Genomic DNA, 26,267 nt, shown 5'->3' on the forward strand with positions numbered 1-26,267 from the left:
GGTTGGGCAATTTTATCACATGGCTTTTCCTGAAACTGCCACATCCCCGAGATCGGCGTATAAAATCGCCAGGTGAGTCTCCGGCTTAACGGCGGAGGTGACGAGCTTGATAGAATAAACAACAAAGGCTGGAATAACTGAAATGTATTTGTTCAAAAAAAAACTGAATTTTTGCCCGATTTTTCGGTTTTCAATACAAACCTTCCGCGGGGCTGAACGAAAAAGGTAAGGCCTTGGTCACAGCTGGTTGGTGTCCCAAGATTCATATGTTACTTATAACTACAAGGCTCCAACAAATCCTACAAACCCGCAGGGGCAGCACGGGCTTTCAGTTACGAAAAACCATTTTAGCTTTTAAAGACATACTTGTGCAAGCTAAATTATAAAAGGCTAAAACACGAGCGAGGGAGTCGTGCAGGCTTGCCACTCTTTAATTTTACACATTTCTAAAGTCATAAGCAAACGAAAAACAAAAATGGAAACTAGTCCAACTCCGTTTATCAATGTCGTAGGAAAACGAAAAATGAAAATAAACGTTCGAATTCCCTTTTTCGACGCCGTGGGAATACGAACAGGAGAATGGAAGTTTGAATTCCGTTTACCTAGTTCGTAGGAAAACGAATGTCCTCAAAGTTTTTTGCAGTATGAACAAAGGGCCAGATTTTCTGCTAAGCGTGATATTTTTCACAATGTAGCACAGTTTGCGTTTTTGTACAGACCAACGAAAAGGAAATCTGAACATCTATGGACTGATTTTTTTTTTGCGAATATAGCTCGACTTTGATTTTATCATGCAGAGTTATCCGGGTACGTACTTTCCCATCTTTATAAAGATGAACAAAAAAATTAAATTGCGCGCTGTAGTTGTTTTGGGGTTTTAATGATTGGTCGCTGCAAATGTGATTGAGGTAATTTTTCCTTTGGGCCCTACGTTAGAATGCTATATAACGATAATTGAGGATGTTTTTTGAAAATCATTTAAGGAGGCGAGCTGTCTGGTCAGCTAGTCGATAAAGGTAATCACTGAGGCAATATTCATGACAAGAGACTTGCAGTTTAGAAACAGACGAAGCGGTTAAACGTCTTTACGGACAGAAGGCAACAATATAGGTAACAATTACCTATAGCAAGTGTGATTCATAGTTTTCGTTGTCTTCAGTGGGGCTAGTCAAAATGACCGAGAACTGAAGAGAACCTGTTGGAACAAGATTAAGGAAGAAAATATATTTGCATTTTTGTACACTGGAAAATAAACGAAACGATTTATTAACTCATGAGGAGTACACGGGGTGCTTCAATCAGTCTACTAGGCTTGATACGAAAAATAAAGCCCGCCGCACACGTGAGGAAAAAGCTGAGCAAAATGCCTCGCGAGGCAGATAGCTCCGCCGTTTCCTCTTGTGTGCGGTGAAGTTTTGGTGAGAATTTTGCCTCGCGATGCGAAATCTCAAATATCAAACATGTTGGTTATTTGAGATTTCGCCTCGCGAGGCAAAATTCTCACCAAAACTTCACCGCACACGAGAGGAAACGGCTGAGCTATCTGCCTCGCATTTTGCTCAGCTCTTTCCTCACGTGTGGGGCGGGCTTAAATCAGGATCGGACTGAGAAGATTGCAGGTGAAAATACTGTAGCAGTCCGTAAAAACTGAAATTATAAATTAAGACGTTTTTCATCTTAAAGACTGGTGCCGAGGTAAGACGGTAATTTTTGTTAATTTAAGAGTAGCCTGCGAGCAAGCTCTCTAGGGGGTGGGGGGCGGGAGGGAGAAAGAGGAGAGAGCTTGCAACGATGTCTCAGAAATTTTCATTTCTGCGTTGAATTTTTCAACGCAAAATGCTGATTGGTGGATATTGAATTTGGTGCTTACGTCATTGCCCTTCGCGTGCGTCGTGTTGACAACACAAAAATGGTGGCGGAGTTTCTATTTGTGAAGGTTGCGAGAATTTCTCCAAATAACAAAGGTTTTCTCTGGAATAAAAACCCGAGCAAAGTCAAGCTGCCAATGCTTTACTTCAAAATAGCGATGTTCTTGCAGTTTAACCTACGAGATTTGGGACAAGTTTGATATTTCAACCTTTTGCAGCAATTGAAACTCTAAAGTCTATAAACATCAAACAATGTTAGTTGTTTGCCCATTGCAAAGTATCATTATCGATTACTTGATCGCAGAAGCAAGAAGAATGGGGATGCCTGCCGCTTCGATTGCCGATATTTCAGATGGAGAGTCAAGGTCGGCCAAATTTTAAGCTTTTGTTTGGTATTTGGCTCAGCCGAAAAAAATATGAACATCTTTCAGCTTACGCACTGACTCAATTCCGAGTGCTTCGGTACGGCGTTAGCAGCGAACTGCCAGTTTTTTAGGGCAACGTTCTTTAGAAGCGCAATGATTTCCTTTTGATCTGGCGCTCTCACGTCTGCTTTGCTACTCGTTCACAACATCACAAATTTCACGCGAGTCGGAGTGTTCCATGAAACCACATTGTGGATATTGAGAATTGCGTCCTCGTTCTCGGAGACCCGGCTGCAAAATTGAGATCCTTCTGATTTCCTTGCACTGCTTCTTTTTTCCCTGGCCGGACCGTGTCAACCTTTCGACATTTTTTATGTCCAGTAGTTGTTGCAGTCGGCAAGATTCGCTTGACCCTTGGGACGACGTTTGTGACCTCGACCTTTTGGTTAATCGGCTTTTAGTGTGCTCACAATTAAGTAAAATCCTTCACTAAATTTTCTGATTTTTGTGGCACTCGGTAGGCATACTCGTTCAGAGAAACTATAGTTTTTGTCAGCAAGGATTCCCGTCTTTCGAAGAGTATCTGATATTGTACCTTTCGCATGTTTGTTTACGTTTGCTATCGTTTCCGGTTTGCGCTGATTGGCCAAATTCTGACAGCTAGGACAGCAGGGAGCCGCGGGGAGTATTGGGGGCGGCATTCAAATTCCTGAGACATCGTTGCAAGCTCTCTCCTCTTTCTCCCTCCCGCCCCCCACCCCCTAGAGAGCTTGCTCGCAGGCTAATTTAAGAGTGAAAATAATCTTTTACAATAAAGAAATTGAAAAATTGTCAAATACTTGTGAAATGTTCGTGGCTAGTCTGACACAGCATCTAATATGGGGTGGGAGCAAGGAATTAGTTTCCGTCTTAGTTTAACGTAAACTTATCAAGGCTCGATTACAAGCCGCTGTTCGCGAATCATCCCGGACTTCTGGCCTTAAAAGAATCGTTTTAAACTCGTAAAATCGTATCAAACATGTTGGATATTTGAGATTTCGCCTCGCGAGGCGAAATTCTCACCAAAACTTCACCGCACACGAGAGGAAACGGCTGAGCTATCTGCCTCGCGAGGCATTTTGCTCAGCTCTTTCCTCACGTGTGCGGCGGGCTTTAGTATGGGGTGGGAGCAAGGAATTAGTTTCCGTCTTAGTTTAACGTAAACTTATCAAGGCTCGATTACAAGCCGCTGTTCGCGAATCATCCCGGACTTCTGGCCTTAAAAGAATCGTTTTAAATGGTAAACCAGTTTTCCATGCTCCCAAATCTACTCACTTCTGTTCTTTTCCAATTAATTTGCGTGTAAACTGACATCATAACTAACGTCCGTCTGGAAGTACTTCTGGTTTCAAAATATTAATGATTTACTACGTTGATAATGAATTACTACATATAATGTTTTACTACATCGATAACGTGTTTCTTCCAGAACACAATTGTTAATATTACAAAAACACAAAAGCTGAGATTAACTTTAACTCATGGACAAAATTTCCCCTTTATAAATGCCAACCGTTACCCTGGGTACCAGAGACTTTTCATGCGCGGTTTCGGGTTCGGGTAAGCTTTGCCGCTCGTGGGTTCGGCCTTCAGCCGAAAAAGTGTTCTCACCGCGCCCGAGAAAAAACCTCTGGTGCCCAGGGTAGCCAACCATTAAAAGCCCTAACATTTTTTATCGTCAACAGTCAAAGGACTCAGAACTACATTCCAATTGAGACCCTCAGCAAAGAGAGTACAGTACAGATGCAGTGCCCTTGACAACTTTCTGGGAGATGGGTAGGATTTGTCTCAATGTTTTCTTTTTCAGCCTTTTATATCGTAGATTCTGACTTTTTCGCCGGATTTCCTCTCGGTAAATTGTGTTCATCGATGATCAGTGTAGACGCTCGATCATTAGTGACCGAGAAACTTCCCACATAATTCTTTCTGCTTAACATGCTGAAAACAGCCGATCTAAATCTCCTGTATTTTATTGAATAGATAACAGGATTGCAACAGCTGTTCGCAAATCCCACCAGCATAGCTAAAGTGCCGTAGGGACCTTTCACTTTTTCTCCAGTTCCAATCTCTATGAAGAGCATGATACAAAATGGAGACCAGCATATCAGATAAACCAATGTTACTACCAACAAGGTTACTACTCCTTTGTTTCGGCTCAATGCCTTTGTGGCTTTTGCATGTTTTCTCTTGATATCTTTGGCGCTCGTTTGCTGGTTAAACCCTGTGACATTCTGGATTCTTTGAAGCTGATTTCGAATGACCCGCGCTATTTTGAGATAAATGTAAACCATTACAATCAACGCAAGTCCGTACGTTCCAGACACAACGGAGATCGCAAAGGCAAAATTCAGACCAAATTTAGACCAGTCCTTTGCCTTGCACGCGCCGATGTAGCTAATGAAACATTCGTAGGAGCTTACACCAAATAAGGGCAAAAACGCCCACACCGCCGAGTACATCCACAAGACGAAACATAGCTTAAGGGCACGTGACTTTGTCATCTCCATTGGGTAAAGCAGAGGTCGCGCAATTGCCATATAGCGGTCAATAGAGAGCATCATTAGATGCATGATGGAAGAAATACAGAAGAGAAAGTTTCCAAATCCGTTGACCTTGCCCCACGTTTCTCCGCATCTCCACGTGCCGGTGTGAACAGTATCCAAAGCGCACGGCATTACGAGAATAGCCACGAGCAGGTCTGCGACCGACAGAGATACCAAGAAATATGAATTTACGACAGCGTTGAGCGCGTTCGAGTAGCGTTGAACCACCATGACGGCAATGTTTCCAATGATTGTCAGTAAAAGGACGATGGTCATTATTACCATGATAAGAATGGTCCAGCTCGCAGGCAGGTTAACCAGCTTGGCGTTGTCTTGGATTTGTGAGGCGCCCTGCGTCAGTGAGATTGTGGTGTTCATAACCTCTTCTATTGAGAAAAACGTGGAACACTCAGTGAGAATATCGATGAACCAAGTAAGTGATCTGTTACAAGGCTCATTAGACTAGTAATAGTTTTCACTAGAGCTGCCCCCGCTTTTGAAGATCTGTTTAACACCTGTATATGGTTTTTACTGGATATAAATACTGTGCATACGAATTTAAAAAAAGAAACGTTTGAATATTTATTGAAGTTAACATCCATGTAACTGGTTAGCATATTTATCTGTAAATTTGACATTGAAATCTATTACAGTCATACAGTTTTGTTTTGTGAAACAGCAACGCATTGTATGTATAATTACCTGCAATATATTATCCATAAATCAGTTGATATAAATGTATTTCAATTGTAAAGTTAATATTCTGTGTAACAGGAATGTATTGTACGTTAAAAATTTGAGTAATTGTTGGGAAAAATCACTATAATAACCATAACAACAACAATAACTAAACTTGCAACAATGTATAAATCTATCAAAATATAATCATCTGCAGTATATTTATGTATAAATCAGGCAATATAAATCTATTTCAATTGCTGCTCGAAGATGTGAACTCGTGGTTTGAAAGGCTGCTAAAGATGGCGAAAGGTGTGAAGTCGTGGTTGCAAGACCTTGACACACTGCAAGAAGATGGCAAAACGCGATGGTTCAAATGCGATTCTATTCAGTGCTGTTGAATGCTTTTAAATTCAAATAAATCACTGAACTGCAAAATACTCCCCCTAAAACGCTGCTCGAAGATTTGAACTCGTGGTTTGAAAGGCTGCTAAAGATGCAGAAGATGGCGAAACGTGACTTCGTGGTTGCAAGACCTTGACACGCTGTTAGAAGATGGCAAAATGCGAACTCGTGGTTGAAATGCTACTAAATGATGGCGAAATGCGAACTCGTGGTTGCAAGACCTTGAAACACTGCTAGAAAGAACTCGAAATGCTGCTACAGGACGAGGATACGCAAACTCTTGCTCGCAAGATCGTCAAACCCTGCTCGAAGACCTCGCTCGTGGTTGCAAGATGACGCTACCCGACAGCACCTTGCGCGCTTGCTGAAATATTACCCGAGACGACACTGCGCGCCTAGTTTGATCAAATCGAGATTTTTTTCGCATACAAACAAATTTACTTACAGTACTTACTTTCTTACATTTTGGAATTCCTTATATGTATACACGCGGGGAATCCTAGGGTGCCTCCTCGGGTTTTGGCCTCTGGGCCAAAACCCTGCGGGGGCAATAATTAGATATGCATCTTCAACCGATGACCAATTTACATAAACGCTATATTGTGAGGTGACAATTTTTAGTCAGCCGTTCAGAGACGTGCGTTGCAAGACGAAGGTGAACGCGTCATTAAAAAAATTAAAACCCAGTCAGGTAACTATAGATTTCTCCTCTTTTTTGCTAAATAATGCGTGGTTACTTGTGAAAGTGTCCAGACTGTACAGTAACTGCCCTTTACGATGGTAAATTAGGGGTAGCGTTAGAAAATAATTTATACATCATCAACGAACTGCGAGAAATGAAAACCTCTGATTACAACAAAGGCTGCGGTCACAGTAGAGAGTCATCAATGGTGTTTTTGTCACATTCCTCGCATAAAATTTAAACACGGTACGATTCGAGTTAAAAGCTGATGTAAACGACAGTGTCTAGCAACTCTCTTAAATGCTGACAGCTAGGCATTTTTTGCATGGGAGGGCTTTTTTAAACGACAAGAGAAATTAACGAGATAAGAGGTTTAGTTTCTAAAAACAACTGTGGTAATGCGTCGATGGGAGAGTGAAAACGAACATTTGGTGAGTAATTCACAACAAATAATTTACGAGGAGGCCTCCAGGGATTTGAGAGCTGACGTCTGGAGCGTTAGCCCTTCGTCAGAGAGAATCAATCAATAATCGACTGAATCTAGTGGAGCTACTTTATTGTTGGAAGCATTGAGACGTGAAAAACAACAATAACAAAATGAGTCGAATAATAAGCGTTCCTTGATTCCGCGTGGAATAATAATGCCGATTTGAAAGATGAATTTAATTTCCTCTTGATGTTTGCAGCCTTGTGTGCTACCTTGATGTAGGGAAATGCCACAGACAGACTGCCATGTGTTACAGGCTGGAGAAATAATTAAGGCAAGTGATTTCGATACGTCAGTTCGCGGAAGCGGTCGGCTAGCCTCCCTTTCCCACCAAATTTAGCCTGCGAATACAGCCGCCTCTCGTCGCCCCTGGCCCCCGAGGGGCGTCACTCGCGAAACGTTCCTCGGGGGGCCGGAAGCGATGAGAAGCGGCTATATTCGCAGGCTACATCAAGTGCATCAGTTGCGTTTTACATAAAGCGCATTTTATACGTACTATAGTACAGTTCTTCAGCCTCTCTTGACTAGTATTACTAGAGATGCATTTAAAACTGGCAATCAGTGATTTCAATAAATCGCTTGGCCGTACTGGCATTAAAGGGTCAGTTATTTAAACAGAGTAACAGAGTCTAACAGAGACCGCGGCTTAAGACAATCAGTCTGTTTATAAGTGGTTTACTTAAAGTAGATAAATAGTTTTCTAGTCTGGGATGCAAGCCTTCTTGTTACCGTCAGCAGCAGACAATGTTTAGATATGATTGTTGGCAAAATTAAAAATATCTTAGAACGTGGTTTTGTTAAAAACCGTCTAAACTGTCTTTAAATAACTAACCGCTACATTTTCAGTCGACGCGTTGTAAACGAAAGGGCAAGATTTGCATCATACGCTATTGCATTTGAAACTATTAGGTTGGTTATCTGATTAAGTAAGCTTCTAAGGTGCTTATGTTTTTGACAGGTTTGAATGAAATCAGTGGGAGCTATGAAAAAAAACACCTGTGCCAGTTTCAGGGTCATTTTAGACCCAGAACTGACTGACTGACTTGAACACAAACTGTGAGTCAAACGATCTAATGACCCAACTCTTGAACTGACAAACTGTGAGTCGACTCTAACTGGGGTGTGATCATTTACAGTTTTTGAAATATAAGGGAACGTATGGAAGCACGGAAAGGTTCAAAGTACAAAATTCTCTAATCCGCTCCGCAGCAGAATGGGCTATACTTCAAAACCTTCGGACACACAAAGACACTATGTAAAGTATATGAAATAATTCATATATGAACTGCGGATGAAGATGAAAGTGAGAAGTGATCATTGCAGTAAATTTTCCAATTTATGCAATTGGAAATTAGAAGTCTGAAAAAAAAATTCAGGTATTTAAAATCCCGTTGAAGCCTGAATTTTTTTTCAGGCGGCTTCTAATTTCCAATTGCATAAATTGGAAAATTTACTGCGATGATCACTTCTCACTTTCACACAAAGACACTGTTGTCAAAACGGCCGACAAAGACGAGGTGAGTGGACGTTTGCCGAGCCCACTGCTACAGTCAAGAAGCCGGCTTTCGGCGGCTCTCAGCCATCCCTTTATATGCCAAAGTTGACAAAGATCTCTCTCAGGCAAACCCAAACATCGTCAAGGAAACTATTCACGACCTTATTACCAGCCACAGCTCAAATCTAGCCTAGTGGTCACTACTCTAGAACCTCGTGCCATTTGCTCAGCTCAACCCTTAAATTCACAAAACTAATAACCCAGGCCTACCGATCGTTTCCGCTTGTAGCTGCCCCACCGGGCTCATTTCTAGATACCTACAGATCAAAATAAGGCGCACAACTTAAACCGCGAACTTGAAATTTTCCGTCACTTCAGTAAACTGAGAGGCAGAAAAAACTAACCATCTTTGAGTTCTCAAAGTAAAATTCGATTGTATCGCATTGCGCATTCTTACTGCACATATTTTCGTGCCTCATTAGCACAATAAGGGCACCCGCGCGTTGAAAACATAGTCACGTTTTGAGTGGATACAGCTTCATATTTTGCTTTAGTTGCCGACTATGCTTCATGCATTCTATGTATAATGTTTTTCTAAGTTGTGCTTAATTATCCTTGTAACTTCTGTCACCACCAAACATGGCAATAACCGATCAAATAAACTCATTATTGAAAGCACATTTTGCAAGCGATTATGGGGTAAATTGAGTGGATCGCAGCTCCTTCGCGGGCATGGTGACCTATCTTTTTTATTTCATTTCTCGAAATAGTACATAGTAGTTAACAATCACAGAAAGTTTGAGAAAATTTTCACGACAACTTTTTTATTTCGCAGGAATCACCTTAACAGACTTTTCTTCAGCTATTTTACACGTTTGACCCGTGTAACGTCGCTTTCAGGGCCTTGGAATCCGGTATCTCGTCAGAGGAAGAGCGGCGATGTAGTGGTTTGCGTCCTGGACTTACAATCGGACTTTCAATCGATCTAGATCGCGCGGTCATTGTTTTATCGGCCTTTGTATTAACTATTTTGTTTCCCTAGACAAAGAAACTTTACTCGACGTTGTCTCACCCTATCCAGGTCAGTAGCTATAGATAATTGACATATTGGAAATCCTGTGATTGATCAACGGGACGACTATTAGTCTAAACCGCGCTTTAAGCTCGGGTTGTATAGGCCCACTAGGCTAGACTAGAATGAGACTAAAAGAAATACACTTAAAGTCACAGCAACGTAAGGTATCAGTTTCTAATTCTAAAAACAGGATTTATTGAAAAACTAAGCCAATTTTATCAGTAAAAGTCGTAGAAAACGACGCTTGTTGTTTGTCAGTTGTTAGTTGTCAGTGTTGATTCATTTTTCACGTTATCAAAAAGTTTTTTTTTTTCCATATTTTACAGGCAAAGACTACCCACATATAGCGAAAGCTAATCTAGGCGGGTAGAAAAAAAAATAGGTTACACTATTACAGTTACACGTTTTCCCTTTCTGATGCATTTTCCTCTCCCAAGTCTAATTTAATTAGCAGAGCTCTACAATCACTTTTATAAATTCTACTTCCCGCCATTTTTGTAACTGCAATTTTGTAGTGGCCATCACGAAAGCCTTGCTTCTTTTGCCACTACGCACTTCTTTCTTAGAAGGTAAAATGACTTAAATATAATGCTCTGCATGTTTTTTTCTTACCACAAAAACATATTGTATTTCAGTTGAATTGGTGTGAATAAAATTGAATTGAATTGAATTGAATTGAATTACATTACAAGTGAAGACGAGAATGGCCGGGCCAGGGGCCCGTTTCTCGAAAGTCCCGGTAACGAGCATTGAGCCCGATAAGTGTGTTTGGTGATCATGATAAATGTTTTTTATAACGGAAGTCAATTTTTGTTAGCTTTCAATACTAAATTTTAAAACCCTATTATTCTATGAAAACATTGCCCAAGTGCCATGTCTGTAATCGCTGTGTAATCGGCGAAAAACATTTTAAAATATACTTATCGGGCCCGGAAAGTTACCGGTAGTTAACGGTCCCCAGGCCCATTTTATACAGGAATTACTTGTTTAAATAGGAAATTTTACCATCACTTTTGTATCGACTGGCCCTAGGCAGCCCCTTACTTTGAAGTCGCTGATTACCTGAAAGCTCTTGCTGATGCATAAAATTGAGCTATATTTTGTATTCTAATCCATTGGCTCTAAAATTCTAATTCAAGGGCTTCAAAAGAATAAAATTTTCCCTCTGAAACACCACAAAACTGCACATATTGGTATTACCTATATTGACTTTCCACAAAATCGAGTTTGTGGCGGCTATTCTGCGTAAAATCTTTACGCGGTTGTGATAGTTCGTTATCGATTTTAAATGCTGAAAACATGACTTACCTACCAAAATGCAACAAGGATCACTTACGACAGCAACTTACAGCAGACCCACCAGGTTAGGCTACTTTCTCCTTGGACGAACGAAATCAGCCTGAATACGCAATGAATTCTTTGTGTTCCAGAAAGATATAGTAAAACTCACAGCAAGAAAAGGTTCATTATTAGAACATTCAATAGGTCCGGCCCCGGCGTACAAAATCTTTCAAATAATTAAATAACTTGCTAAAAAATACGTTTTGATCAAAGAACTTTTAACTTCATTATTCATTCATCATGATGAAACAAAAATGACAACCTAACTGCCTTTGAACAATTGTCGCCTGTTTTAGTATGCCTTTCAAAATAATTGCGGCTAGGACTCACCAGTCAACATCAATAATTAAAAGAATAACCATCCATTAGGAAAAAGTTGATTAAAAATTATGTTAATTGAGAGACGCGTGGGTCACGAAAATAGGAAAGTGCAAAAAACGGCACGCCTCTTTAATCAAAGTGTGAAGAATCAATCTTCTGCCGGTGATCAATTTAGGGCCCGAGGTGATTGTGTCAATTTGTTCCTCATTAAAGTGAATATGAGGTAAAAAATAATTTATGCCCATTTGAAAAGCCTTTCAAAGAGAACAATAATGGCGTTTTTTTTTTTTTTTTTTTTTTTTGAATATCTTCTCTTGTTCCAGAGTCCAGAGATATTCAAGTTTTTGTACAAAAACTGATGGCTCTCCGCCGCAGTCCCTTCCTTTCTGCTATGAACCAAATACTCCATTTTCGACTACAAAAGGAGAGGTAGACAGTCCTACTTAAAACGCACGAAGTACCCATATTACTTTACGTCTCCTCACCAACTCATTGAGAGTAAACGATGTCCGATTAAGACAAAAAATGAGAACGTTAATCGAGCATGAAATAGACCCAAAAGCAACTTATTACCATGGCAACAGCACAGTAGACGTCATTTTGTGTCTTACCTGAGGTGCATTACTGCTGCCGAGTTTGAGCAGCATCACTCCAATGTTTCCCGAGATATTCTTGATTTTGCGATTTATTTTTGTACTGAGACGATTTGTGACGTCATCGGTTTTTGAACAAAAACATGAATATCTTTGGAATGAGAGGTGATATTTCAGAAACGAAAACACCACATAATCACTTTGAAAAATCAGTGGAGATAATGTTCAAAATTGAGAAGGGGTAAGCAACTTAACGAAAATAAATTGCTGTCGAGGTAATAAAAGAAATCCCCCTGTCTTAATCGGTGGTTCAAGGCGTAGGGTGACAGGTGACACTAGTATGACAATTTAGTGGTGATTTGAGAATTAAAGCATAAAGATACATTTGGTGTTTAGACAGTATCTTTACCTTTAGATTTAGCCTTATATGTGTTGCCTTCAGTATAGCCCAAATAATTCCAGTCTTTATGACAACGTCTCGCGCTCATCGGCTCTAGCTGTCCTCCTTAGAAAGGTTCACGTGACACTCCATCTAAGAGTGATGTCAGCTTAGAGAAAGTTGACTGCATTCGACTTAGATATGAAACCCTTAACATATTAACTTGTATGCACCTTCAAGTAGTGCCGTATGTTCTCTACACCTTCACAAAATGAAACTTGAAACTTGTAGTCCTCAACCTTGATTTGAGCGCTCTCTTGTGGGGCACACTAAATCTTATAATTGTTAAATCAATGGCTATAGTAAGCGAGTGTTCGAAGGTATTGGGAAAGAGATAATATTTTCATATGAATCAGTGTAGGAAAAAATATATGGACTAATGATCATTCAAAAACAAAACTATCATTTTCATGAATACTGAGCTCCATTTACAAAACGACTTCACTCAACAAACTCCTTCCTTCCTCTCAGATTATGGTACGCAAAATTGCCCATGATTACGAATCGCCTATTTATTTAATACATGCACGTTACCCAAAAGTACCGAATTTTAATTTATTGAGCTCAAAATAAGTACTATTCTCAACATAATTGGAATTTTACCGCGGATGCGTTTTATTAGTTTACTACCGCATAGCAAGCATCCAAACAAGTTTTGCCGGATCTAACCTTGTTTAGAAATAATCGCATTTATATACTTTTTCCACTTTTCATGATCCTTCAAAGAACGGATTTTTTTCCAGTTTTGTAATGCAAACTTGCAGTACTTAAGACCTTTTAATATTGCTTTTTGATAGAAAAGTTAGCGACACTGATACAATATTTTTTATAATACTTTTACTACAAAGAACTGAAATGTTATCACCGCTCATTACAATTAATCTCCTATATAATTTTGCGTTTTTTCCACTACTCCTAATGAAAGTAAAGCGTACGTAAGAATATGCTTCCATTTTTTTACCACAATCAAAACTTAATTACTTTTCAAGTTTCCATGGCATATGGCTCTTTCCATTAATCAAAAGTTTCTCTTAAAGAGAAAATATACGTCAGTATAGTATGCTAACCAGTGACTCGGCAAGATACTAAAATTGGTAAAAGATCATATTGAGTTTGACTGATGGTCGAAACTCGATCACATTCTCCTGCTTGAATCGGAAATCTCAAAACTTTATTCCCAACAGAAAATGTCACTCATCGTTAGTCGCTAAATTGAATAGTTAACAAAAACTCCTACATAATGTCAAGCTTTACGACAATGCAGTGATTTCATTAGAAGCACTTTGGATGATTGATGGGTAATTCCTGTTGAAAAACTGAAGGCGTTACGCCGTTGTTGTGTATAATTATTTTTTTATGAGTGTCTGGTATTTAAGCTCACAATTAGAATGAGCCTGTTCTAAATTTTCTTAATTCCTGTCCGATTTGAGGCTAAAAATGGTCTTAAAGCGATCCAAGCCTGGTTGTATGGTAGGCCAAACCTAAGTTAAGGTGGCTAATGCGGACATCACCAGAAAATATGCTAATGTCAAAAAATATACACGTGTAGCGATAAGAAGGCCCTGTGCCTAAACTGTTCCTATATGTATCCTAGCATTGAAGGCTTAACTAATCCTTACTTTAACGTATATTTAGCACTGATCATAAGCGTAAACAAAATAAAGACTATGCCCTAAACATAATCTTAAAATTTTGGCCAATTTCAGCTAACATCTTATTTAAAAAGGTTGATTCATAAAAAGGGTGCATTCTATATTATTTTATTTCATCGCTTATTCGACGAGGGACCTATCACCTCTAGACCTAAACTACTCAGTAAAACACCATTGCAGTCATTAAAAAGTTTTTATATTTAATTTGATGAGTACTTTTCTAAACTGACCAAATCTCAATCCTAAAAGCTTAACTCGTTAATCACCTCCAGGTGTCTGAATACTTTGTTTCGTAAGGATACGAAACATCGGCGAAAGTATTCTTCAACGATCTCTTCGGTTCGTCTTTCGGGACGCATGATTCTACGAATCCAAGCATTTTAGCGCGGGCAAGCTGTCCATTTTTTTTTTTTTTCGTTGAGACGGTCCGCGAATGGGACACAAACAAAAAAAATGTACTCAACAGTGTAGTGGGAAAGCCGGACGCTAAGGTCTGCTGCCCGATCAGTAGAATAAGCGAACTAGATACAATAAAGGCAACTAATGTTGGACCAATATGGTGCACGGTCTGCATATCATCTAGTTTTGCGTTAAATTCTGTAGCCAGCATCAAAGGAGAATTTTGGATGGGATGGCAAAGTAGACAGTGGATGGTCAGTAGTCCAATGCGTCGATCGTATGGAAGCTCATCATTTTAATTTATGGTTTACTTAAAGGTCAGACTTGGTATTTTCGTTGCGCTTTGAATAAAATAATTAATACATATACATGCAATATAGCGCCTTAATAACCGAAATCCCAAGGCTATTTTTTGGCGACTACCCATAGCAAAATTAACTGCTTACCGTATCTTAGTGCTGCCGACGAGGGAGCTTGCTGTAACTGTCTTTCAGCACTTCCAACTGGTCTATTTGCAACATCACATATCCCTGCATGCAGAAAGTAGGCAGTCGTATAATGGAGAATTCGACGTCGTAAAATAACGCTAAATGTTCAAGGCAATGGTGTAATAAATAAAAACGAAGTATTGATTTCTGAATATGAATGTATGAAACATATATTTTAGCTGCGGATGAAAGATTAAATAGAAGAACGATCCTCGCAGTTAGTACGCAACTTAAGCAGTTGCGAAAAGAAAGCCTGAAAAAATTCAGGCTTGAACGTGGTTCGAACCCATCACCTCTGCGATGCCGGTGCATCATTCTTCTATTGAATCTTGGCTTGAAAGCTTATCAGTTGGTAGAGCACTACGCCATCCGCAGTTAAAATATATGTTTCATATATTTACATTTATTTATTCATCCTTCACGGGTATATTACGAACTCACAATATGACCAGATCCCAGTTGGCTTGAAAGCTCAGTTGGTAGAGCACTGCACCGGCATCGCAGAGGTCGTGGGTTCGAACCCCGTTCAAGCCTGAAGTCTTTCGGGCTTTCTCGTACAAACTGCGAGGATCGTTCTTCTATTTAAGATTGTTTTCTCTTGAATGTCATTAATCTTTTTGCTTATTTGCGTCTCGACACCTGGAAAGTACTGACTGCTTTATAAATACTGACAAAACGTTTTGAAATTCTAATAACGCAGCCATGATATAATCATTACCATGAGAAAGACCTGTAAAAAGAAGTGAATATCAGTGAGCTTACCAGGAAAAATAAATATACTGATCGCAGAACGAGGAGCTTTGTCAGGGCTAAGAACATACCGTAAAATTTACTTTAAGAACTATATCATTGAATGCGTAGCAAAAGGGTACACCTTCGTTTAAAGAAACAACTCGAGAAAAATAAATACGTACACCGAATCACACCTTTTGAATACAGTTTGATATCGTTAACAATGTTTAGCTTTGAGGTTCTTAACTTCAAGTTAAACACCTTGTTTTTGCAATGGCAATAAATGAGCACATTTTAAGAACACCCATCCCCAGATTAATCCTTAACAAAAATTAAGAATGATCAGTCTCAATCTAAAAAAATCGTTCTCATTAAAAAGGTGTATAGACAAACTGTGGATTGAGAGAATGTTTCCTACTATTTTGGGAATCATGTCTGTTGAAAAAAATTTTTTTTTCCGGTTTTCAATATTTTTGGGATTAAGAACTGTCTGCACTTTTTTGACCGGTGTTGAAACAAATGTAGTAAACGTGTAAAAGCAAGATATAACGTACCATATGAAATTATAGTTCACCGGCGAGGACTCGAACGCCGGTCTCCTGCGTTCAAGGCAGACGTGATAACCGCTACACCACATGCAAAATAAAGTATGTAGAAGCTTACGAAATAACCTGAGCCATACTAAATCTTAGTACATCACTAAGATCACGGGGTAGTAAAAGAAGGCTATTCTGCTTATGCTTATCTTCGGAACATGGTCAACCAAACGCGACCTTAGTATTAGCCTGCAATGCAGGCTGCTATTTGGGTTTAGCGCTACAGCCGCCATCTTGGATGTTTTAAGCAGAGGAAGAATGGGGAGAATAGAAAGTTGTAAAAGAGATGCTGGCTTTCCCGCTCCGCCAGTAAACACCTGCATTGGAAGCTACCTGAGTACTTTTTTTTAGGTAGTATGAAAGTCATAAATGCATTAATTATACTTGTTCAGCAACAACACAGTAGAGACCTTTAGATTCTAGTACGACTACGAGTACGAGATTTGATTTCAAGTTTTTAGCGAAGTCACTTAAAGAGTTATCCCTGGGAGCTTCAGATTCTGTTACTCTTTGCAGTGAGAGACAAACTTGACGAAGTTGTTTTGAATGATGTGGGATAAGCCCTTTCGTGATTGCAAAAAGACGAGACCTACCGACTTTCGTTTCTCCTCTTCGGTATTAACGGTAATCATTCATTTCTTTGCTAACTATAGAGTCGTTTTTATACCACATTTGTGTACACCGATACCATGGTTGATACTAAATGACAGTCAGTTTTAAAGTCCAAATGTGCAAATATTGCAGTCTTAACCTTAAAAGATGATACAAGATAATCACCCTGAGATAATCCTGATTGAATTTCCTTTTCCGACAAAATTCAAAATTCTTTACACCCTGGGATTGTCAATTTATCGATGCAAATCGTCGGGACTCCGATTATGGGGTCCCAAAAACTCTTACAGAGGGTCCCATTTCGAGTAGCGAGAGTAAAAATTAAACTCAATATGCATTGTTACCAACTTTGTTAAATTTGATTTTTTCTTTCGCCAGTATGTATGAAACGAAAAGAAGTACAACCGACTTATGTAGCAAAATTAATCCTTACTTACCGCAAGGGAAACAATATCTTTCATGTGATTTTCTCAGTTTTACAGTGGCAGATGTGATTTTTATAACCGTCTCGTAAATAAAGGTTGTGAAAATGGAGGTACTCAACATCCCATTGTGTTTTTGTGATGAAGAAAGTAATAAATGCTAGACAAGACAAAAAGATCAAAATGCACGTGAGAACAAAAGCTTATTTCTTGGAGCCTTTAATCTCTATTTGAAACTGAGAGCCTACGAAAAGCTTTTTACGTAGAGATGTTATTTTCATTCGCATGCAAATAAAGTCCATTATCACAAGAAAGGTTTTCAGGAGCTTCACTAGTAACTTTTACAAAAAGTTCTTAAAACAACTTGAAAAAATGGCCTATTAGCAGCTGGATCGGCTGGTGTTTGGTAAGGCCAAACAATTTTGAGAAGTTATCTCAAGAAAAGAGCGGTCGAGGAGCCCTAACAAAAATTAAACATGGAGCCATGTTTCAAAAAATATTGCCATGTGTACAGATCTTTAACGCAAGAAACAACTGAGTGTGCGCTGATCGTGGTCTTTATGTTTGTGTGAATTCAAACGTAACGAAAATTTCTATTATCGTTCGCAATTAACTCGTGGGCTTAACGGCGTCCCAAAATCGTGTTTCCCGATATTACTTTAGCTGATCTTGAAATATTTCCTGCAAACTGAAGTTTCAGTAGTCAGGGTTTTTACTTGACTTTGTTTTGTGCAAGGAGTACATCATCCGATAGAAAATAAAATGTTGACAAAAAATTAATATACTTTGGCCGGTACAGAAGCCAACTGAGGCAAAGTGTTGACTTGAAGTAAATATATATTGAGTAGGTCAGTAAATAACATGAACCTATCTACCCTTAGTACCGCAATAAGCCCAGTAATATAGAATCCCCAAATCAAAAAAAAAAAAAAAAAAAAAAACAGAGCGGGGCACGGAAAATAAGAACAAAAACTAATATATTTATTATTGCGTTTATATTTATATTAAATTTCGGTTTTAAACATTAAAACCAAGGGTTAAGATGTATGCTGATATAGCTACTGAGTTGAAATCGATACAACTTGAAATTTCTCAATTTCATTCTTCTAGTTGATGGATGAAATCGTAATACGAAATTGTAATCGGATTCGACTGAAAGCACAGTGTATTTCATGTTGTCCTGATACTTTTATGTTGTACAATTAAGGTGGTTCTAGGTTTGAATATGCAGCCGGAAATCCGAAAGCTTTCAAAATTTGGCGATTCAAATGAAAGTTATTGAGTAATGCTTTATCGCGAGACACTGTTTGTTTCGGCAGACTTTTGTAGGAAGATTCGTTTTTCTTTCTCCCCTCAGGCGCCGTCTCCCGGAAGTGAAATGGTTAATCGAATAATTACTCTTCTCGCCTGTAGACCCTCCGACCTTTTGATGTTTTTACCGATAATCACGAGACAGTATTTCTCGCTTACCCAGTGTTAGGTTGCTTACCGAAATATGAGTTGAAGTCCTAGCAAAGGTTCCGAAAGTGTCTTTCGATTCATTAGAGGAGATTCCGACTATTGGACTCACATTAGAGATGCCAGTTTATTTCTTAGGCAATTTATAAGCTGTCTAATTTATTCAGATTCTTAATCCTGCTGTTGGTCGATACCGATGTAATTTCTTTCACTGCAAAAAGCAAATTTACTTATCCGTCAGTTGCAAACACAATTAACATAAATCTCTTTTTAGCTAGTTTTTCATCGTAAAATATTTCACTACATGGCTCAATGGGTCAAGTTGTTAATTCAGATACGAAAGAAACGCGCCCAGAAATAATTAAAGACTACGGTATTTACTTAAAATGCAGGTGCTATCTGGTCTTATTTGCCTGCTCAAAGGTTTCTAAATTTCTAGATACAATTTAATATACACATGCTTGGTTCGTACTGAAATCAGTGTACATTTTAAGATAAGTCCGGTATGAAAATATTCCCTCACACTTAAAGTTTATCACACGATTTTGGTTTGTACAACGATTCATAGTTTCTTCTAAAACAGAATACTAAGACAGGTTAAGAAACGAAAGCCATTACTGAGCCATTACTGGAATTTGCAGCAAAATCCGCAAATGGCGTTTAAGCTTTATCAAGTACCATTATTTACGACCCTTTGTGTTGTTTAAGAGTACTGGTATACCCGATGCAACATTCTCGACTAGCATTGTCTGCTCGCCACTGATTAAAGAAGAAGACCCGTATTAGAAATTTGAAGACATTAGTTTTAACGATGAAATCCTTAGTGCGTAAATTTAGAAGAATCTGATTTGTGATGCAAGCTAATTTTATGGGACGTAGGAAAAGGCTGTTGATCTTTCTTTAAGGCTAAGAAAATTGGAATTTGCTAAATCGGGATCTCGCGGCTTAAAGCCATTTGCTACAGATCAGAGTAAGCTGGCCACATTGTCAAGTGTTTACGTTTCATAAATTCACTTACAAAGGCACTTTTCTACGCGCTCAAATTGTTAAATAAAAGGACATAAAGGCTAACCTATACATTGTCACTCCGGCAAATGCTAGTTTTCTTATGAAAATCAAATTACAGCAAGAAATATAATTATATATACTTTTTCAAGCTACACGCAATCTTTCAGTTTTATTTGGTCAAACCAACTGCTAGTGCTAGAGATTTTCCGCTCACATACAGTTAGTCAGCATTATCTAGAACCAGTGAGAAGGTTCATAGCGGACAAGCACGTCAAATTACTGTCAGAAAATCATTTTTGATTTTCAATTCAGCTTTGGTGGGAATGACAGTGATGTTTTATTTAAATAAAAAAATTACTGAAATAAAAACAAAGTAATTTTTCACTCACCGGGTAAAAACGTATGGAGGTTCTTCGTTACCTTGATTTGTTGCTTTCTCTGAATTAGCTTGGATGTCCTCTTTGAAAAATAAAAGGCCCTTCTGAACTAAATTCCCAACGAGTTAGACCAATTATTGCCAGTGGTTGAACTGACGTCTTAATTTCCATTGACAAATTGAAAAGACCTATTGCGCTCCTTTCAAAGCCGCTGTGAATTGCGTTAACAATTTATAACCTTGCTGCAGTCCATATTTTATGCGAATGTAATTAGTCAGAAATGAAAATTCAGATTTCCCCGCATATTGAACGATCGATGCTAAAGTAAATTAAACCAAAAGAAAACAAAAACAAAACAAAAATTGAAACTTATGAAATATCCACGTATTTTCGCTGATAAAAGCAATTTGTTTTATTTACAGCCAGTATAACTTACACAGCGATTGTAATATACATCATGATATATTGGCTATGACACAAACAATAAAAAGTCAGCGGGCGGTTTATTTATCAAAGGTCGCAAAATGCTCTTTATTCTTGGTTAAAAATATCTCAATTCCAAAATATTTCTGTTTCACTTTAAAGCTTGCAGACCGCTCATATATACCGTTTCCGCAAATGTACCTTAGTTGGGACTCATTAACACCGGCGATTTTTAATCCGAGTTTTGACAGAGGTGATTTTAACGGTCAATATAAACATGCGAGGATTTGAAAGCAACTTGATTGTGGTTTTGAAATTCATGTCCGGCCTAAACAGGGGTGAAAGAGAAAAGTACCAGATTTAGAAGGAATGGTGCCTTTATTTTTCATTTGTTTGAAAATTAAATTAAAACATTCAAATGAAAGATAATTTTGTAACTCATTGCGTAGACAGTTATAAAATTATAAAGGTTTGTTATGAACTTTTTCATTTCAGTTTACAAGCTTGCCATGTCGCCTTCTATTTTAAATGGTCTAAAATGCCTCTCGGTTCCTAGTCTTCTCACACTTTGGCGATGTAAATAGGAACAATAAGACGTTCAAAATTTACAGAGAGATTTAGGGCTCCACGTTTCGGAGTCAACTTGACTGCATTATCAAGAGATGACTCCCAAACGTCGAGCCTTAAATCTCTCTGTAATAGGCCATTTTCATGATGGCGTCATTTTACAACAACTACCAGAATTCATTTCGTTTTCCTTTTCAAATTCCAATTTTGTAATCCCAGTGGACAGCAAAAAAACAAAAACCAGAATTATTCTGGTAGTTGTAGTAAAATGACGCCATAGTGAAAATGCCCTATTTGTGCATGTTTTTGCTTTGGCAAATCCCTTTTGATTAATAAGACGTCTCGTCTTGATAATCAGCCACACATTCGACGCATTGCAAAATCGACGGTGTATTACTATAAAATCACGGCGATTCGAAAAACATTTCTCTCTTCGAGCCTCTTTCAACTTTAGTCGTCCGCCATATGAAATTTCATCAAATTATTCAAGCAAGACTTCTTGTCAACCAGTGGTCACTGACTTCAGGTAAGCCGTCACGATATATCACATCTTAGTGGGACCGCGCGACTTACGCGCGTGCGCGGAATGTTGACATAGTTCTACTTGTTCTTTGCCTGTTCATTAGTGAGCCTTCTGGAACATTGTTCATCCTAACGAGATTTGCTTCAGCATGGCGTCATTGGAGTAAAAACCAGTATCATTAATCTAAGGGCGCGTTTATTTTATCCACAATTCTGGAATAAGAATGGTTGGTACGGAATGCTAGGAATAACTCGGATTGTCTGCATAAAAAAACGCCCGGAACGAAGATGTAAGGCATTTCCACCTGTTCTCGCAGTTTACTGCCGACGGAGAGTAGCCACTTTTCTTCATGTCGTGGCAATCATTTGCCAAATTGCCCTTTTCTTGTACGAAACATCACCGAAAAAAACCTCGTACTTTTGGTACAATGAAATTAGAAGCAAATGTTTCATTGTGTCCAAAAGTGTAACCTGATTTTTTCTCCGGTAGAGACGTATTTGAATCCGCAGCGCTCATCTCGCCGTCCGCCATCTTGGATTTTAATTCGCAACATTTTGTTCATTCTGCCCCTGGGAGCAGAATGGATGGAATGGCATTCTGTCCTTTCCGGAATAGGAATGCGGAATAGAAAACGCGCACATTTTACATTCTGGCCATTCTCATTCCGGAATTGTGAATAAAAAACGCGCCCTAAAACTCCTGGCTTTTCGTTCTCACTGCTTTGACAGTGGCTGGCGGATTCGATCGTACATCCTGTAATCAGACTTCTGACAAGGGAATAGAAAAGTAAACTGAATTGGGGAGCAACATAGTGCTGGTGAAATTACCTTATGTGTCATTGTCTGAGAAAGTGTTCCAGGGGCCAAAACTTGTGGACAACCGATTTGGCTGAAACTTAGCACAGAAGTTGGTTACCATGAGATATTTCAAAAGCCCATTTGGCTCACTTCTCTGACTTTAAGTTTTAGAGTTTCAGGGGGGGTCTCATTTTTTGCCCTTTTAGCACAAAAAATCCAGCCTTTCAGGGGTCATTTTGAAAGTGCCATAAAACCCAACTGGTACATTGTGCTGCCAAATGAATTTGACTATGAATATTACTATAATAGAGCTTTCATTTCATGCATGTAACTTTGCCCTCAAGGTATTGGACAGAGAGGAGCCTGGGGCCAGAGTTTGGCCAAAATTAATGTCAAAATTACAACTCAAAATTGCCATTTTTCAAAAAATCAGTGTATCTACCTGCCTTCCTGCATAACATCCGTACCTAAACCATTATTTACTTTAGTGACCCAATTATCAAAGTCAGTTGAGAAAATTTGGCTTATCAGGGTTTGTTGAATTTTTGTCACAAACACTCCATGCCTCTATAAGGTCATGCAAAATGGAATTTTGAGCATAATTCATGCCATAAACAAACCAAATTGTTGACATGAAGCCCTTATTCTGTATTTTGTCAGTGAAAATGAATTGCTAAAGCCAAATCAGTTTAATTGTTTAGAAATACTCTGATTCTTACCTTACAATTGCTTTTAAAGGCCTTTGATTAGCACAACAAATACCCTGATTTAGCAAAACAAGGGTTAATTTGTACTTTGAAAACCCAGTACCCATCAAACAGCACAATGATGAAGGCCTTACCTCGATATAACGATCTTTCTAAACGATGCTTGAATTTTTCATTGATTAATATTCAGTTGCAAGTCATAATTCTTCTCCGTTGCTCCAGGCATGGAAAGTCTCTATATTTTGTCAGGCCTGATTTTTATTATGATTACAAGACAGCTGACAAGATTAAGTTAGCTTAACGAAAACTTTTGTTAGCATATAATCTATGTCTGTTAACAGCCTTAACAGTTCTTGTAGATACCCACCAGTAAAGGAGCATGGCCATGCATACATAGATATATACGTAAAGATATATGAGCTGCAGTTTATAGCAGTGTGGATATGACCCGTTACCTCAGAGTCCTCTAGAGCGGAGTCAGTGAAACCATCCGTCAAGAAGGAATGCACAGTTAGGAGAGCTCGACAGTAAAACAAAAACTTGTGTTGCTAAAGACAATAACCAAACGAGGCCAGGGCATTGAGATGATGCAAAATAAACTGGCCCGCCATTTTGGACATAGGAGAGAGTGGGGACTGGACCGAGGTTACGTTCTTCCTCCGTTTCGCGGGTATGTTTTATCAGGTGTAAGAAATTCAAGGGTAATTTCACGATGGCACTTTGTTCCTTTGGAGGGGTAAGTGATCAGTGCGGTGCCACGGCATGTGCTCCGCCAGAGCAGGAGTGGTTCCTTTATTATTCTGCGAGAATGATATGACTGAATGGTTGAAGGAAAAGTACAAGGGGTCAGGTGCGTCCGGGGCAGGAGGAAGAAGTGGTCATACCAAAGCAGCAGGTGATTCAAAATATCTGTTGGGGATCATACACGCGCACAAATGGCCTTTATCGCGATCCAGTGGACTCTTTTCTGTTGAAGAGAGACTACGATATTTTACGATGTTGTCGTCTCAAATTGTTTGTTTATGACTGATTGAAGATTTCCCGAGGTAATTTACTTGATTCCTACGAAGAGAAACAAACATTCAACAAATTGTTTACAGGAAGGGCAAAGGGGTTGACTAAAACCCTAACTTTGAAAGGTAAGAGTGCATTTAGTTTATCGCAACAATCTCTATGACCAAAAACAACGATAAGAATAACTTGAAGTCGAAGGCTGTTTTTCGTCTGCTCGCTCTGTTTGTTTACATTCATTACATACATTATCACGCAATCACAATTCGAGGAGAAACCCTACCGGTTTCCTATATTTGACAGTTTTGTCTAAGATAAGAGAACTTGAAAGATCTTTGCAAACATGCTGCATCAAAGCTTTTCGATGAAATTGACATTTTGAGCGAGAAAATGTGTTGTTTCACGGATAACTCTCTTGGTAACAAAAATTATTCGGATACATTTTTTAAATACTTATAATTAGTTATTTTAGTATGTAAATAGAGGCGGTATAATTTTAGGAATCTTATACCCAGTTCAAAACCTATCTCAGATTTATCGGTGTATTCTGAAGCTGAATTAATTGATTAAACATTTTTTTTCTACAAAAATAAATGAATCACGATAAAAAGAAACTACATTCGATTTTGAGACGGTATTATGACTTGCTAATGACACCATGACATACGTACAGAATGTTTTCCCGCGCCGTATATGGACACTGCTTCGCATCGTTAAGAAGTCCTTATATCGAAATCTGCCGAATTAGTTTGTGTTATGCGATAAAAGCCATTTGTGCGCGTGTATGATCCCTAACAGATATTTTGAATCACTTGCTGCTTTGGTACGACCAGGTCTTCTTCTTGCCCCCCCCCCCCCCCCCTTGTACTTTTCCTTCAACCATTCAGTGATATCATTCTCGCAGGATAATAAAGGAACCACTCCTGCTCTGGCGGAGCACATGCCGTGGCACCGCACTGATCACTTACCCCTCCAAAGGAACAAAGTGCCATCGTGAAATTACCCTTGAATTTCTTACACCTGATAAAACATACCCGCGAAACGGAGGAAGAACGTAACCTCGGTCCAGTCCCCACTCTCTCCTATGTCCAAAATGGCGGGCCAGTTTATTTTGCATCATCTCAATGCCCTGGCCTCGTTTGGTTATTGTCTTTAGCAACACAAGTTTTTTGTTTTACTGTCGAGCTCTCCTAACTGTGCATTCCGTCTTGACGGATGGTTTCACTTACTCCGCTCTAGAGGACTCTGAAGTAACAGGTCACATCCACACTGCTATAAACTGCAGCTCATATATCTTTACGTATATATCTATGTATGCATGGCCATGCTCCTTTACTGGTGGGTATCTACAAAAACTGTTCAGGCTGTTAACAGACATAGATTATATGCTAACGAAAGTTTTCGTTAAGCTAGCTTTATCTTGTAATCATAATAAAAATTAGGCCTGACAAAATATAGAGACTTTCCATGCTTGGAGCAACGGAGAAGAATTATGACTTGCAACTGAATATTAATCAATGAAAAATTCAAGCATCGTTTAGAAAGATCGTTATATCGAGGTAAGGCCTTCATCATTGTGCTGTTTGATGGGTACTGGGTTTTCAAAGTACAAATTAACCCTTGTTTTGCTAAATCAGGGTATTTGTTGTGCTAATCAAAGGCCTTTAAAAGCAATTGTAAGGTAAGAATCAGAGTATTTCTAAACAATTAAACTGATTTGGCTTTAGCAATTCATTTTCACTGACAAAATACAGAATAAGGGCTTCATGTCAACAATTTGGTTTGTTTATGGCATGAATTATGCTCAAAATTCCATTTTGCATGACCTTATAGAGGCATGAAGTGTTTGTGACAAAAATTCAACAAACCGTGATAAGCCAAATTTTTCTCAACTGATTTTGATAATTGGGTCACTAAAGTAAATAATGGTTTAGGTACGGATGTTATGCAAGAAGGCAGGTCACTGATTTTTTGAAAAATGACAATTTTGAGTTGTAATTTTGACATTAATTTTGGCCAAACTCTGGCCCCAGGCTCCTCTCTGTCCAATACCTTGAGGGCAAAGTTACATGCATGAAATGAAAGCTCTATTATAGTAATATTCATAGTCAAATTCATTTGGCAGCACAATGTACCAGTTGGGTTTTATGGCACTTTCAAAATG

The 26,267-nt window shown here is 38.8% G+C and overlaps 1 protein-coding gene across 1 annotated transcript; it reads right to left on the reverse strand.

Moving 5' to 3' along the window:
• Positions 1–3,425: 3,425 nt before the first annotated feature.
• LOC146482284 (trace amine-associated receptor 5-like) lies at positions 3,426–20,211 on the reverse strand. Its single transcript, XM_085107098.1, has 3 exons — positions 20,088–20,211; positions 14,829–14,912; positions 3,426–5,201 (listed from the first exon to the last, which is right to left on the reverse strand). Exon 3 carries the CDS (start codon positions 5,191–5,193, stop codon positions 4,084–4,086), a length of 1,110 nt encoding a protein of 369 aa, XP_084963224.1. The 5' UTR covers positions 5,194–5,201; positions 14,829–14,912; positions 20,088–20,211; the 3' UTR covers positions 3,426–4,083.
• Between the last annotated feature and the right edge of the window lie 6,056 nt (positions 20,212–26,267).

The sequence above is a fragment of the Pavona decussata genome, unplaced genomic scaffold, assembly GCF_977016875.1.
Source record: "Pavona decussata unplaced genomic scaffold, jaPavDecu1.1 SCAFFOLD_46, whole genome shotgun sequence".
NCBI classification, from domain to species: domain Eukaryota; kingdom Metazoa; phylum Cnidaria; class Anthozoa; order Scleractinia; family Agariciidae; genus Pavona; species Pavona decussata.

Coding starts and splice junctions, on each gene's coding strand:
- LOC146482284 (XM_085107098.1), bottom strand. CDS start 5,193: ATGAACACCACAATCTCACTGACGCAGGGCGCCTCACAAATCCAAGAC.